This window comes from Elaeis guineensis, chromosome 14 (assembly GCF_000442705.2).
Source record: "Elaeis guineensis isolate ETL-2024a chromosome 14, EG11, whole genome shotgun sequence".
Lineage (NCBI taxonomy): Eukaryota > Viridiplantae > Streptophyta > Magnoliopsida > Arecales > Arecaceae > Elaeis > Elaeis guineensis.
Genome location: NC_026006.2, coordinates 60,075,214 through 60,090,199, shown reverse-complemented (window position 1 = coordinate 60,090,199; position 14,986 = coordinate 60,075,214). Strand labels below are relative to the sequence as shown.

Below are 14,986 nucleotides of genomic sequence, written 5' to 3'. Positions count from 1 at the left end.
CCACAGACCGGGCCGTGGACCACCCGGTCCACGGTGGACCGGGGCAAGGGCCAGCAGGCCGCTGGGTCAAGCGTCCCGCGCGGGCCTGGGCCTGGGTCGCCGTCCCGCGCGGGCCTGGGTCCCGCGTCCCACGCGGGCCTGGGACGCGCGTCCCGCGCGCCGCCGCCTGCAGCCGCCCGCCGCCGGTCGCCGGCGGTCCTCCGCCACCTCGATTCTCGTGCCGACTTCAAAAGCTCGTATCTCCTCCATCCGAGCTCCGATTCAGGTGATCTTGGTCTCGTTGGACTCCGTTTTTTCGCCGCGAACCTCGCTGTGGGCTCAATGTGGCTGAATCTCGAGGCGTCAAATCCTAACAATCTCCACCTCGACTCGATATTCGGCCTCCTCCAAACTCCGAGAGCTTCTGGATCTCCTTGCCCCCATGTCCTGGGGCAATCGCCTGCTGATCATGGATGGGCAAACATGGGAGTCGAGCCAGGTTGCTCGATCCCATCTCCGTCGTATGCTGTGCTCCTCCTGACCTGAGACCTGCTCGGGGCATCATCCTGCGGCAATAGGAATCTTACCTTGCGACGTCGCCTCTCGTCCTCTCGAGTCTCCTGTCTCGTGCCCGATCCGCCTCCTGGAGCTCCACCTCGCTCTGGGCTCCACCTGGCTCCCGATGCTCCACCTCGCACTGGACTCTCTGCCAGGTAATAATGTCCTCTGCTCCCCTTCTTCCCCTCCAGCACAATCCTATCGCCGCGTAGCACCCTCAGGATTCCTCCACCAGCTACCGTCCTGTAGCCTCTCGAATCCAGTCTGCTAAGTGAGATAAGATTCCGCCTGAAATCGGGTATGTATCGGACCTCCCCCAATCTCCTCACTGCACCGTCATGTGTCCTCCAGCTGACCGTCCCAATGCCTCTGATCGCACAGCTCGATCCATTCGGCAGATATACAGTGCTCTCACTGTTCTCCAGGGAGTCAAACTGTTCCTCTCTGCAACACACATGATAGGGGCATGCAGAATCTAATATCCACTGCTGGGAAGAAGTAGATACCTCGTCAGATATCTCCAGGACATCTCCATCTGAATCGCTGCCGGCCGTCGCTACAGCAGCCACCGTCCGATTTTTCAGTTGAGGGCAATCTCTGGCTAGATGCCCCAACTCCTCACACCGGTAACACCTGGTTTTGCTCAAGTCCCTCCTGGACTTAGACCGCCCTCGATGCGATCTCCTGTCGCTCCGTCTACCGCCTCCTGCACCTCCAGAAGCCACCAAAGCTGAGCTATCGACACCTGAGCTCGAAGCTGGGTTCTCCCTCCTGAGAACCTCGTTCTGGAGTATCGCCGCGGTGACCTCGTCCATCTTGATAGTACTCTTCCCCACTAGAAGAGCAGTCACCAAGGACTCGTACGAAGAAGGAAGCGACGCCAGCAAAACCAGCGCCCTGGTCTTCTCCTCAACGTTCTCGCCAACGCTGAGAAGGTCGGTGAGGATCTTCTGGAAGTGGCTCAAATGCTCCTGCACGCTCTGTCCCTCAGTCATCCGCAGTTGGTAAAACTGCCTCCAGAGGAAAAGAGTGTTGGTGAGAGACTTCGCCATGTACAACTCCTCGAGCTTCGACCACAGCACCGTCGGGGAAGTCTCGCTTAGCACATGGATCACCACCTCATCCGCCAGGTACATACGGATGGTACTCACCGCCTGCATCTGTAGCCGTTTCCAATCCCGCACCTCCATGGTGGTCGGCTTCTCATCGCACAAGAGAGCTTCGATCAACCCCTGTTGGATGAGCACGTCCTTCACCCTTGCCTGCCACAAGGAGAAATTGCTCTTACCATCAAACTTGTTGATCTCCATTCTGATTGTTCCTGTTTTCTCCATCTTCAGTCTTGCTCACCACCACTGCAATCTGCGTCCTTGTACCGCCTTGCTCTGATACCACTTGTTGGGTGGATGTCTGGCCAGGACACCACCTCCCAAGATTTTTCCAGTACCACGCGATGCAGCAGGAAGAAAGAAGAAACAAAACAAAAGGAAAAACAATCAAAATACGTAGATCAGCCACAAAAGGGCTCGCCTCCACGGGGCATGCAAACTTCACTGTGAAAAGAAAATTTTACAAGAGGAGACCTCACCCTCAACCCTTGTACACCCAATTCTCTCTCACATGAAGTTCCCCTCACAAAAGCTCTCTCTCTCTTGGAGACCCCCCTGAACCCCTGAAGAGCCTGGCGACCGCTGTCCAGGAGCCTCCTGCTCCTTCTCTCACAGCGCCTCACGCCTCTCTCTCTCCTCTCGGTTCGTACGGCGGCGAGAAACCGAAAAACCACGCACACTCTTCTGTTCGTTCTCAGGCTTTTTAAAGCCTTAAACATAGGTTAGAGAGTGATTAGGAATCCTAAATCAAGCCAAATCATGTTCCAGACCGTCCGATCAAGACCGGGAATCACCTGGGCCCTCCGATCGCGCTCCGGTCCACGGAATAGTTCCGTGGACCGCGAGAAACGCGTGGGAAACGCCCACACGGTCCACAGACCGGGCCGTGGACCACCCGGTCCACGGTGGACCGGGGCAAGGGCCAGCAGGCCGCTGGGTCGCGCGTCCCGCGCGGGCCTGGGCCTGGGTCGCGTGTCCCGCGCGGGCCTGGGCCTGGGACGCGCGTCCCGCGCAGGCCTGGGTCGCGCGTCCCGCGCGGGCCTGGGTCCCGCGTCCCACGCGGGCCTGGGACGCGCGTCCCGCGCGCCGCCGCCTGCAGCCGCGCCGCTGCCGCCCGCCGCCGGTCGCCGGCGGTCCTCCGCCACCTCGATTCTCGTGCCGACTTCAAAAGCTCGTATCTCCTCCATCCGAGCTCCGATTCAGGTGATCTTGGTCTCGTTGGACTCCGTTTTTCGCCGCGAACCTCGCTGTGGGCTCAATGTGGCTGAATCTCGAGGCGTCAAATCCTAACAGTTTTGCCCTTCCTTTAGCACCATCCTATTGCATCAAGGCTCCGAAAGGTGCTAATGTGGCTGAGAATGACAGATGGTTTCAACATGGAGACATTGACTAAGATATACAAAAATAAATCCACACTCACCGAAGGGTGTCCGACAGAAGATCCTTCTATGCTAAAGTCAGTTGGAGCTCGAGCACAATCGAAAAGAGGAAGAATGTGAGTGGTGTAGCTTAACTTAATATAGTGTACCTCAAGGGTCCCCCTCTTACCCCTTTTATATGGAGTTGCCACTTATCATGTTTGAACCTAATAGACCCTTAGACCAGGCCTTGAACTACTGGATCATTGAGATAGGGAATCTGTGTGTCAGAGATTGTTAGTAATGGACGATGGGTATGCTTTGATATTCTGTTGGGAGATTCTTGGCGGTGGTCCACATGGCTGAACAGCTCAGTGGCTTGAGATCGACTTACAACTGAAGTGTTGGCCTAAATATGCCCTTATTGGCATCAGCCATGGGAAGTCATCCTATGTGGTCGATAGGATCTCGACCATGTGGTCGGTGAGTACCCAAGTTGAGAGATTGGATGGAAGCTGACAGGATCATTTTCTCCCAGCTTTCTGCAGTAGTCTTGGTGAGTCGTTATCGATGGCAGTGTGTTGATGTCCTCGACAGATGGTCGAGGATGGTGCCCGAGATGGAAGTCCGATGAAGTTGTATGCTCCGTTATCTGGACATTTGAGTAATACCCGATATTTGGAGTCTACCTCGATACCTTAGCCGAACTGAAGGGTACTTCTAAATATGAGATCCGAGGATGGTAACTGAGGTGGTATAACCCTATAACACCATCTAGTATAATTCATTCTCAAGTCTCTAAAAGTAGTAGTAGCTATATCATATACCATGCTATATTAGTAGATTAGATGGTTTAAAAAATTGCATAATTAATAGTTCAGAGAATAACTAAAATACAATAAAGAGAGAGTGAAGAGTGTAGCATGTTTATGATTTGTCACTTTTTCCACTGAAATTTCTTTCTCACTTTCTTTGTTAAGATGCCCCGTTCTACGTACCTTATTTTTAGTTTATTTTTTTTTTCTTTATTAGTATATATAATTAAGCAATGTGCCAATTGAGGATGATAGGCTCATTGCCGGTCCTAATTGTGCGCATTGAGGTGTCAATAGATGGATCCAAATATGATTAGCAAACTATTATTATTTTTTTAAACATGACCTAAATCTTAATTAGCTAGCAACCTTTAAAACAAAACTTATCATACTGACCTCTCAAATTCCTCTAGCTCTTGTTGATATAGCTTTTGCAACTTTTGCAAATCCAACTTTGCAAGTTTTAAATATTTTCTTGTACTCTCATTTCCTGGCCATAATTGTCTTATGATGCTTCTTGACTCCAGTCTAGGCAGGAGGCGTTGACAGGGTAATTCCAGTGCAAAATTTACCTTCACAAATCAAATTGAAGCATATTAGACACAGCTAAATGACTTGAAATGCCGGCATTTCATCTTATAATGCACTTGAAAATAAGAGTTATGAACATCGTACTACTATTTGTCATGTGTATAATTGAATATGATGCATATATTGATGTGGGGTACAAATGGTGCTGTTAGCAGTGCCTAAATGTGGACAGGTTCGTTATGTAGTTGCCATTTCACTTTTCCCCAAACATTACAAAATTTTACTTATTTTAATAAAAAGGGAAAAAAATGGCTAAGGTCGTGGAAGGTAATATTCATAGTAAAAGATTATATATTTTTATATGAGATTTCAAGAAGTTTGTTCCCAAAAAGGACCATTAATTTCAATCATAGTTAAATTAATTTGACTAAATAGGAATGTTTGTGAATGTATGGGCGAACATTGTATGTCTGTAGGGTTTATATGCAAGTTTAAAAGCATTGAAGGATTGGTATGCAAACTATGAAGATTTGGTTGATTAATAGGAAAAATGTAGATAATTTAAGGTTGTATATTCCAGATAATTGGAAGTTTCCTAACTTAATCTCATCTAGCCAACTTTGCACTACAATTTCAAGTAATGAGTCTACATGCACCTATATGCAATGGATATATAGTTTAGGGACTGCATATAAATTTTAAGAATTAAAGCATTATTTATACATAAATCAAAAAAATATAAAGACTAAATTCAAAAAGTTCTTTTCCAACTCAAATCTCATTAAGCCATGTTTGGGGGAATAAAGACCAGATGATAGTCTTGTCCATGGCATAGCACAAGCATGCAAATCAGATTGCAGATCCTAATATTCATACAAGAATACAAGCTTCATGAGTTTATTTTTCTTCTTTTCTGAAAAGGAGAAAAAAATAATAGTGCTATTGCCATATAGTAAGAATATAGGTTAAATAGTTCAAAGGCACCATACTCCAACCATTCATAATTAAGAGTACCCTCCATTAGAGCTATTCAAATCTTGAGCAGCCCATCCAATCCACTCAAGCTCAGATCATTTCAAACAAGTATGGACCTAGTTTGTAAGCTCAGAGGATCGAATCAGTCATAAAATTACTTATTTGAATAAAAAAGGAAAGAAGGCTAAGGTCGTGGAAGGCAATATTCATAGTAAAAAAATTATATATTTTTATATGAGAATTGAAGAAATTTGTTCCCAAAAATGACTGTTAATTTCAATCATAGTTAAATTAATTTGACTAAATAGGAATGTATGTGAATGTATGGGCAAACATTATATGTCTGTAGGGTTTATATGCAAGTTTAAAAGCATTGAAGGATTGATATGCAAATTATGAAGATTTAGTTGATTAATAGGAAAAATATAGATTATTTAAAGTTGTATATTCTAGATAATTGGAAAATTTCTAACTTAATCTCATCTAGCCAACATTGCACTGCAATTTGAAGTAATTAGTCTACATGCACCTATAAGCAATAGATATATAGTTTAGGGATTGCATGTAAATTTTAAGATTGAGGTATTATTTATACATAAATCAAAAAAATATAAAGACTAAATGCAAAAAGTTCTTTTTCCAATATAAGTCTCGTTGGGTCATGCTTAAGGGAATAAAGACCGGATGATGGTCTTGTCTATGGCATAGCACAAGCATGTAAATCGGATTGTAGATCCTAATATTTATACTATAATACAAGCTTTATAAGCCTATTTCCCATCTTTTGTAGGAAAGAGAAAAAAGATAATAGTGCTATTACTATCTAATAAGAATGTAGGTCAAATAGTTCAAAGATATGATATCCCAATAATTCATAACTAAGAGTATCCTCCATTAGAGCTATTCAAATCTCAAGCAGTCCATCCGGCCCACTCGAGCCTAGATTGTTTCGAACAAGTATGGATTTCGTTTTTAAGCTCAGAAGGCCGAGTCGGCGATAAAATTTGAGCCCACCCACTAAACAAGTTGGACTTGTGTTTACTTCAGCTAGGCCTATGCTCGATTTTATATAATACATATATAATATTATCATAATATAATAAAATATATATTATAAAATATAAAATATAATATGAAATTATCTTTTTGCCCTCATCCTCCTCTCTAATTCTCCCTCATCAACCATGACCCCCATCACCTTCCCTACTCTCCTCCCCGCACCTCCCTCTCCTCCTCCCCCACCCACCACCCTCTCCTCTACCTCCCCTTCTTCCCCACCTCCCTCTCATCTTCCTCCTCCTCCTCCTTCCCTAATCCCACCACGTCTCCCCTCCAACCTCCAACCCCCCCGCACCACGGCTCCTCCTCCTCCAACCTTGAGTCCCCAATCCTCTGCCAACCCCTCCCTCCTCCCCTCACCTTCCTCTTATCTCGTTCTCCTCCTCCAACCCCATGATCCCCAAAACAAACACACACGCGCGCGCGCGCGAAGGCAAGCAGTCCGAAGTCCCAAAAAAAATGAGCTCGGGTCTTCAAAGTAAGCCAAATGTTGGGCCGGCCCAGATCCGAGCTTCACCAAATGACACGGTATCTTGGACTGAGCCCGGCCCGAACGCGGCCCGCCCATCCGCGGAGCAAATCTACTCTCCCTGTAATGTAGAGGGGAGAAGGTGTGTCTTTACTCCTAAAATATTCTGGTAATTTCCTAAATCAAATTCAGCCTTGGCAACAGCTTTTTTTTTTTTTTAAATAAAAGAATCTTCCTCCCTTGCTTTGAGAACAATAGATAGTTGGATTGTCCAGCCAAACACCGAACGTTCGGTGGTATGAGCGATCATCAATTTTTGTATAAACTATATTTCAGTGACAACTTAGGGGCTCTCACCTCAATCCTAAGATTGTTGGTCTGCAATAGAGTTGGGTTCCGGTCGGACATAACGTCAAGGAGTTGGGACCTTGTAAATTCCTGTGCTTCTCCCATGATTTTTGATTCAGACGGGAAGCCTGTCTGAGAGCATCTATACAGGTTCAACATAGCTGATACATTGGTTGGTGAATCGACAGAGAAACAATCATTAAAGCTCTTTTTTCCACCCTCTAAAGCCATAAGAACACCTGCGAATAGATATCCAAGTGGTATATATCGTTTAGCAAGTTATATGGGGGCATGGGCTTGGAACAAGATCCATAACTAGCAGCATACAGACGTGCAAGGAAGCATGCAATTCACAGGGACCGGTGTGCCCCTCATGTTCACATCCAGATATTATTTGAGCAGAGAAAAGGCCGTCAATACCTGCAGAGACTTGGCTCCCATGAAGCCTGAACAAGCGAAAGGCTAATACAGTGGCTTCCTCCTCCTTCAGCCCACACTTATCATCCCATTGCCTGCAGTTGAGAAACATAGTTAGATGCAGAGCTGATTACGTAAATATGAGATAAGCACATGTTATATATCGGATCGAGTCTCCATCTTCCAAGAAATTTTGAAGATATGGTCATGATCTCATGGCTCAATTGTTTTATTGGATGCCAGATTTTGGTTGATTTCGAGTCTGGTTCATATTTCTCTTCTCTACAGTTGGCTGGGTTGCACTTGGTTTCTACACTACACTTGCGGCACAAGGGGTGTTTATAGATACCTATATGCATACACACACCAACACATTAACGCACTTACATGTATGTTATTTGTAGAATACGTTGGATTTGTTGTTGGAAGTATCTTTGGATTCCAAGCCGTTCCATCAAATCTACCAACATTAGAGCCTCGAAAAGAGCAGCTGTATCCATCAGACAAGTTTCAATGGATGCGAGCTCCACCTCTATTGCATCAATCAGGTCCTCCTCATTTTCCTTCGTCTGCATGAAGCCCGCCTGCAAGAGGCTACGTTGGTAAGATCGTCTCTAGGAGGTTTCACTCTACATCTTATCTAGGAACGTTCCAGAACTGTTTTGAACCAATGGATGTTGCAATTATTTGAGCATGTACTTAGCTTCGAGACTGTTTCGTCCTCCCGTTTGAGATGCTGGGCCCTATCACATGGGCGAGTTCATGAACCCGCGAATAATTCAAGACCAGGACCCCACTTGGTTGGGTCCAGGTTGTATCTTTCGTACGAGAGAATGATTGATCTTGCTTTTGCTTCGTGGGCCATTGGATGGCCCTCCGCGCGCAAGCACCCAGCACTCCTCGAGTCATCGATCGACGTAGATCCCGAAGTAACGATTCCCTAGTCCAACGTTGCCGCATCATTTATTCTTCCATACGAAAGATTCAACCTCTGTCCTATTTGATTGTGGCTGTCCATGACTAGTCATTAACCTTATACTTGATTGAGGTCACCAGAAAAAAAAAAAAAGATGGATGCTGTTGAAAGGAACGATGATTTTTTTTATTATTTGATTTAAAAAATTTAAAAAAAATAAATAAAAAATAAAATTATCCATCTAATCTATCAATTTGTATTCTTTTAAATTAAAAGAATATAAGGAAGGAAAGATGGATGGAATATGTGATGTGAAGGATGGATTTTTGTATTGATAATATCAACTCTCATTATTTTTTTTTTGACAAAACTACAGGTAATATGTAATTGAAAAAAATAAAGATTAAAATAATTAGTAATAATTAATTTATTAAAATAATATATTGATTTTTTAGAGTTCAATATCTATGAAATGTCTCACAGATATGTCATGAAGGATTTAAAAAAACAAAAAAAAAAATCTGACAAAAAGGTTAAATCTCACGTTTCACTTGTATAAATTATGTTTGGAAACTTTTCCACAAACGCTAGGAGGTTCATTATTTTGTGGAGCATCCTGTTAAGTTGGGTACAGAATCAAGTCTAACTAACAAGAATACAAGCATTCAGTTTCCTCGGATCCAGTTGAAATTCAAGCAATGCTACGTGGACCATATGCATATAGGGGATGTTTGATATGAGATGATCATGCACCCAAGATCAAAGATGATGTGAATAGAGATAATGAGATCACAGTATTTTATTGCACCATAGTAATCCAACGTGACGTTGATTTCAAATTATTCTCACTTTTTAAATCATTCCTCAACTCAGTGATGGGACATCCATCTTTGAGGTCGGGAATTCAAGATCATCCTGAAGCAATGATCTTAGGCTAAAATATAAAAACAAAAATACCCCTCAATCTAGCAAAAAAATTAGTATATCAATATATTATTAATATATTATATCAATATTATATATATAATATTATATTATATTTGATATTATATATTATATTTATGATATATATTACATTATTATATATTATTGTCATATTATGATTCAATGATAATTTTAAATTAGAGTAAAAATATCTTATTATATTTTATATTTATATAATAAAAATATTTAATATATTACTTCTATTTGTCTTGTTTTTCTAATCAAAGTAAATATTCTTATTAATAAATAATATATTATAAGTATTAATTAAAAATATTAATTCTATAATAATAATTAATATATTTTTATAGGATTAATAATTTATAAAACTAATAAATATATTTTTATAGAATCTATTAATTATTAATATATTAATAAATATAATAATATTTTATTTATATTATATTATATATGATTAATAAATATATTTTTATAGAATATATTATAGATAGTTTTGGTATTAGATAATTAGTAATCTTGGATTCCTATATAATACCAAATATGTTATCCATGAATTTTGAGGATCTTTAATCACCGAATCATGATCCACCAAACACAATGATCTTAAATCACTGGTGATATATCACCATAAGATTCAAATCATCAGTGATTTTAGAGCATCATAGTAATTCTATTTAGATCATCAAATGCTACCTTATATTATCAGATGAATCACGTAGTAGAGTTGACTTGTTATCTTTCTAAGTTAATTTGTACAATATGCAGTTTCATATTTGGAAAATATTTGAATGTTATAAACTGACATGCATCTCTTTTTTGAGGGAAAAACTGACATGCATCTGAAGGTCAAATATCTTGCTCTCCTGCGCGCGCGCGCGCGAGAGAGACCTCTTGTTTTGAATGGGCAAACACGAAACGGTGCGTGCTGCTTCTCATACGGCTAAGTTGAGGTGAAACGGAGAGTGACCGACGTCGGAGGTGGTGGCCAGGAGATACCGGCAGTGATACCAAGGTAGATGGGCGACGGGTGAGAGAGCCCACATATGATGGAGCAGGAGGCAGAGCCAGTGGGCTGGAGAGAGCCATACCACTCAAACTTCTTTAAATTCCTTTTTCTGGCCTCTGATCTGCTCCTGGTGGCTCGCTGCCTGCGTGCTATATAAGGATGAGCGTGGGGTTCAATGTCTCCACACTCATACACAAGCATGGGGTTTAAAGTCTACACTCTCGTAGCGCCAGCTATTTGTCCCGTTACAAACAGTTTTGCATCAAAAGTGGTCGGGGATGAGACAAGCCACCGACTATGATATATGACCAACAGGATTGTTTTTTCAATGACTATGGTGGCAAATAACTACTCATTTTTCTTATATATATATATAAAAAAAAAAAAACTACTCATTAATAATATTTGACCAGCATGATGCGATCTACTTTCAGTCAACAATTTCGTAATGCTTGGTTATCAAAAAAAAAAAAATCATATAGCTTAACACTGATGCAGAAGATTTCAACAATTGATCGGATAATTACGGAAAAAATATTAGAGATATAGAAAATTTAATCTGAATGCAGAAGAAAAAACATCCCGCTATTATTGTTTAAATCCAAAATGAATCAGAGATGAAGAAAATTATGAGAATATCAGAAGGCGAATCTGCCTTACTTTTTTCCTAAAAATTAATGCTATAAAATAATTTTTCTAATCTATATCAGAGGATCTCGATGCCTATACCTGATGGAGAGTTATAGACTATATTTATAGGCTAAACTAAAGGTACTTTTAGATTAATATAACTTCTTCCTTCCATCAAAGAATCATAACCATAGTGAAGCCCCTATTTTGACTTAAGTCTATCTTTATCTAAAATCAATTTTAATTATTCATAATTATCTTAATTATCTTAATTATTTTTAATGATTAGATTACAAGGAGACTACATCAAGATTCTAATATTTAGGATGAGTACAATAAGCAATGCTTTATACATAACACGGTGAGTTATAAATTGTATTTGAATTGCTTGATCAGTTAGTCATGGGTCCTAAGTTTTAAGTGCAGAACTATCACTACAAACTCGTTTGGTTGGCGGGAAGAATTTTTCTTCCTAAAAAGTAACTTTTCGGAAAGTTACTTCCTGGAAAGTAACTTTTTAGAAATATGATTTTGGTATGCTTGATTGATCATGGAAATATGACTTATTATAAAGTAGCTTATATTTGGATGAGCACCTATTTTTGTTAAAAAACTGTGTAAAATACCTATTATACCTTTAATAGATATAAAACCATACATTTTTACTCATAAACTTTATATAATATTAATATTATATTTATATTAATATTAATATAACATTAATATATTATAATATAACGTTAAACCATAATAATTTATTATGTTAATATAATACTAATATATTAAATTTATATTAATATAATATAAATATTTTAATATAATAAATTTATTAATATAGATATAAATATAATATTATATTAATATAAATATTATATTAATATTAATAAAATATTATATTAATGTAAATATCAAAATAATATTAAAATATAATAAATGTTAATATTATATTTATATAAATATTAAGATAATATTAATATAATATTATATTACTATTCAGTATTTCATTCCAACCATCCATTGATATTTTACTAAATTTTAGCTATGGATCTTAAAAATATATTTTAGGAAAGAAAAAAGTACCATCAGTTTTCATGTCACGAAAAGTGCCAAAACTCACATCTTCCATAGATTTCTATTCTCATGAAATATGAGAAGTGACTTCCCATAGGAAGTACTTTTTTCACTCTTTCTCCTTTTAAAACTTCAATCAAACAAAAGGCTCTTTCTCCACTTCTCAGGAAATATCTCTTTTCTCCTTCACTTCCCGTCAAGCAAATGAGTTAAAGAAAAATACAGATTTGCCATGCAGTTTTATCAGCAAATATAGAAAAATGCTGCTATAAAGTGTTTGTCCAAAAGTACCGGCCTAATATATTATTCATTTTTTATTTTTAATAAATCAGATTATTTATATTACTCTAAATTAATATATTTATGGGAATCAAAAAATAATATATTACTAAATTCAACAAAAAGATATCTGAAGTTCTCCAAAGTGTAGATCCCATATGATAGTATATCATTTCTTAGATTTTTCTTGAAAGTCATGTTAAAGAGAAAAGTCTTATTTTTCCCAAAGATAAAAGTCCATATTTTGGGTTCTAATCAATGCTAGTTGTATTATTCCTTGTAGTATATCAATTTTGAACTTATTAACATCTTTAAAAAAATTATCACGATAATTTGAATTCATCTAAGATATATATATATATATATATATATATATATATATATATATATATATATATATATATATATCTTTGAACCTTCATCGTCCGAATTTATAGCATTTTTGAAAATTCAAATCGCAACACCTTTCCGCGCTTCCCACATGATTCTCCATCCGTTTGTCATTGGATCGATGGCTTATTCCATTTGTTCAATGGACTTGCATGCCAAAAGCCCATTGCCTGTGCAAAAACGTGTACTTCACGCAATTCTTCCCGGATACTGGTCGGCCCTTTCCAATTTCGCTTCCACTGTTCATATAGTACGGCTTTTACAAATACGATGGTACTCAGCTCAGCCATTTCCACGTTGAGGCCCATTGCCAGTGCAAAAACGTGCACTTCACGCGATTCTTCCCAAATTCTGTTCGGCCCTTTCCAATTTCGCTTCCACCGTTCATATAGTACGGCTTTCACAAGCATGGTAGTACCCAGCTCAGCCATTTCCACATTGGGGCCCATTGCCTCTACAAAAACGTGCACTTCATTCGTTAAAGAGGTGGCAATGCGCCCACGTGATTCATGGGGATTATCACATCAGATATTTTTATCAAAAGACCAACAATAAGGCAGACTAAGTTGTCTCCTGTATAATGAAGAATACTAAAGAGATAATTTAGATTGGTATGGTAGATCTATGTGCCATTTTATGAAACTCTTCGTTCTGATCTTTTTGATTATATTTATATTAAAATTATATAATTATTTTATTTTATAAAAAATAATAAAATTTATTATCGAAATTAATAATAATTCAAATGTCTTTATATAATAAATAACGGTGATTATTTTTAAAAATTTTTATGAAAATAATTATTTTTTTAGAAACTCAATTGTAAAAATATTTTAAGCTGAATTTGATTTGATTCAATCAATTATTGGAAAAGGACCTTTACTAAATATATATTTTGTCAGAGGTTTAAATGTGAAAAAAATCTCCTAATGAATAAAAGGTCCAACTGGATTTCAGATTTTGGGTTGGAACCCAAAACCCGAACCGTTAAACCTTGTCTTCTCCCTCCGTTCCTCTTTTCCCGATCACATCTGAAAATCCACTTTTGCCGGCAATTGACCACCCGTAAATATTGCCGGCGAGACACCGACTGTCCTCCACCGCCAGCGGCCGACTTGAGATCGCCGTTCTGACTGTCAGTGAGCTGACGATGGGTGGATCAACGGGAGATTCGAGAAGAAGGGGCAAAAAAGTGTGCTCATCCTCTTTAACCTTGGCCGGTGCCCGATGGAACGCCCAAATGATGGACCGCCGAACTCTCCTCAACCTGAAGAACGACCCGATCTTCACCCATGGAATAGTTGGATTCGCGCGCGGCTAAAATCCAAGCCTGCCGTAGGATAGGGATGCCCCTCGCCCGTCCGTCTGGGGAGACTTGCTGTCCAGCGATTTACCAGATCTCCGTCGGCAACCTCTCGGCATCCATATGCTCGGATTCACCTACAGTTCATAAGATCCGGCGGCCTTCTTTCTCACCCTTTTTATTTCATTTTATATAAACTTTGGGGCGCGCGGTTGCCGGAAGGGGAGGGCGTCAGCGATCAGGCATGGGTGGCCGCTGGACACGGACAGGAGGTCCAGCCACCATGATGAGACGAGAAGGAGGGCACACACGTCGGCCCTCTTCTTCTCCCTTGTTATTTCTTTATTTATTCAAATAATTCTATCACGGCTTCAGAATTCACTGTCAGCCCCATCCCCTCCGATGTCCAAAGAAGAATTGGGGATCATTTTCTCCTTCATTTTATTCATTAATAATAATTAAATAATCTATAATATATTAAAAATAAATATAAAAAATAATATATATAAATTTTTCATACAATAATAAGATCAATAGATTGAAAAAAATAACATAAATATGGCTCTAATATTATTAGATATAGAAAATTTAATCTAAATGCGGAAATAAATATACCTCCAGCTATTATTGTTGAAGTCCAAAATAAATTAGAGATAAAAAAAATTATAAAATAGCGAAGATGAATCTTATAAATAAATCTATCTTAATTTTATCCAGCAAAATAATGCGGTAAAAAAATTCTTCTAGTATATACCAGAGGATCTCGATGTATATACTTGATGGAGAATCACAAGCTATATTTATAGGCTAGATTAGAAACTCTTTTAG

At 39.4% G+C, this 14,986-nt stretch overlaps 1 protein-coding gene across 1 annotated transcript in view; it reads right to left on the bottom strand.

The window, feature by feature from the left end:
* Positions 1-10,565, bottom strand: part of LOC105057539 (bifunctional levopimaradiene synthase, chloroplastic) — a 19,248-nt gene extending 8,683 nt beyond the window's left edge. Inside the window, exons 1-5 of the mRNA XM_073248871.1 lie at positions 10,368-10,565; positions 8,006-8,202; positions 7,622-7,713; positions 7,211-7,440; positions 4,216-4,391 (exon numbers count right to left, since the gene is read on the bottom strand). Of these exons, the coding sequence (XP_073104972.1) occupies positions 4,216-4,391; positions 7,211-7,440; positions 7,622-7,713; positions 8,006-8,202; positions 10,368-10,565 (893 nt within the window). The remainder of the gene's footprint in view (positions 1-4,215; positions 4,392-7,210; positions 7,441-7,621; positions 7,714-8,005; positions 8,203-10,367) is intronic.
* Positions 10,566-14,986: the final 4,421 nt, after the last annotated feature.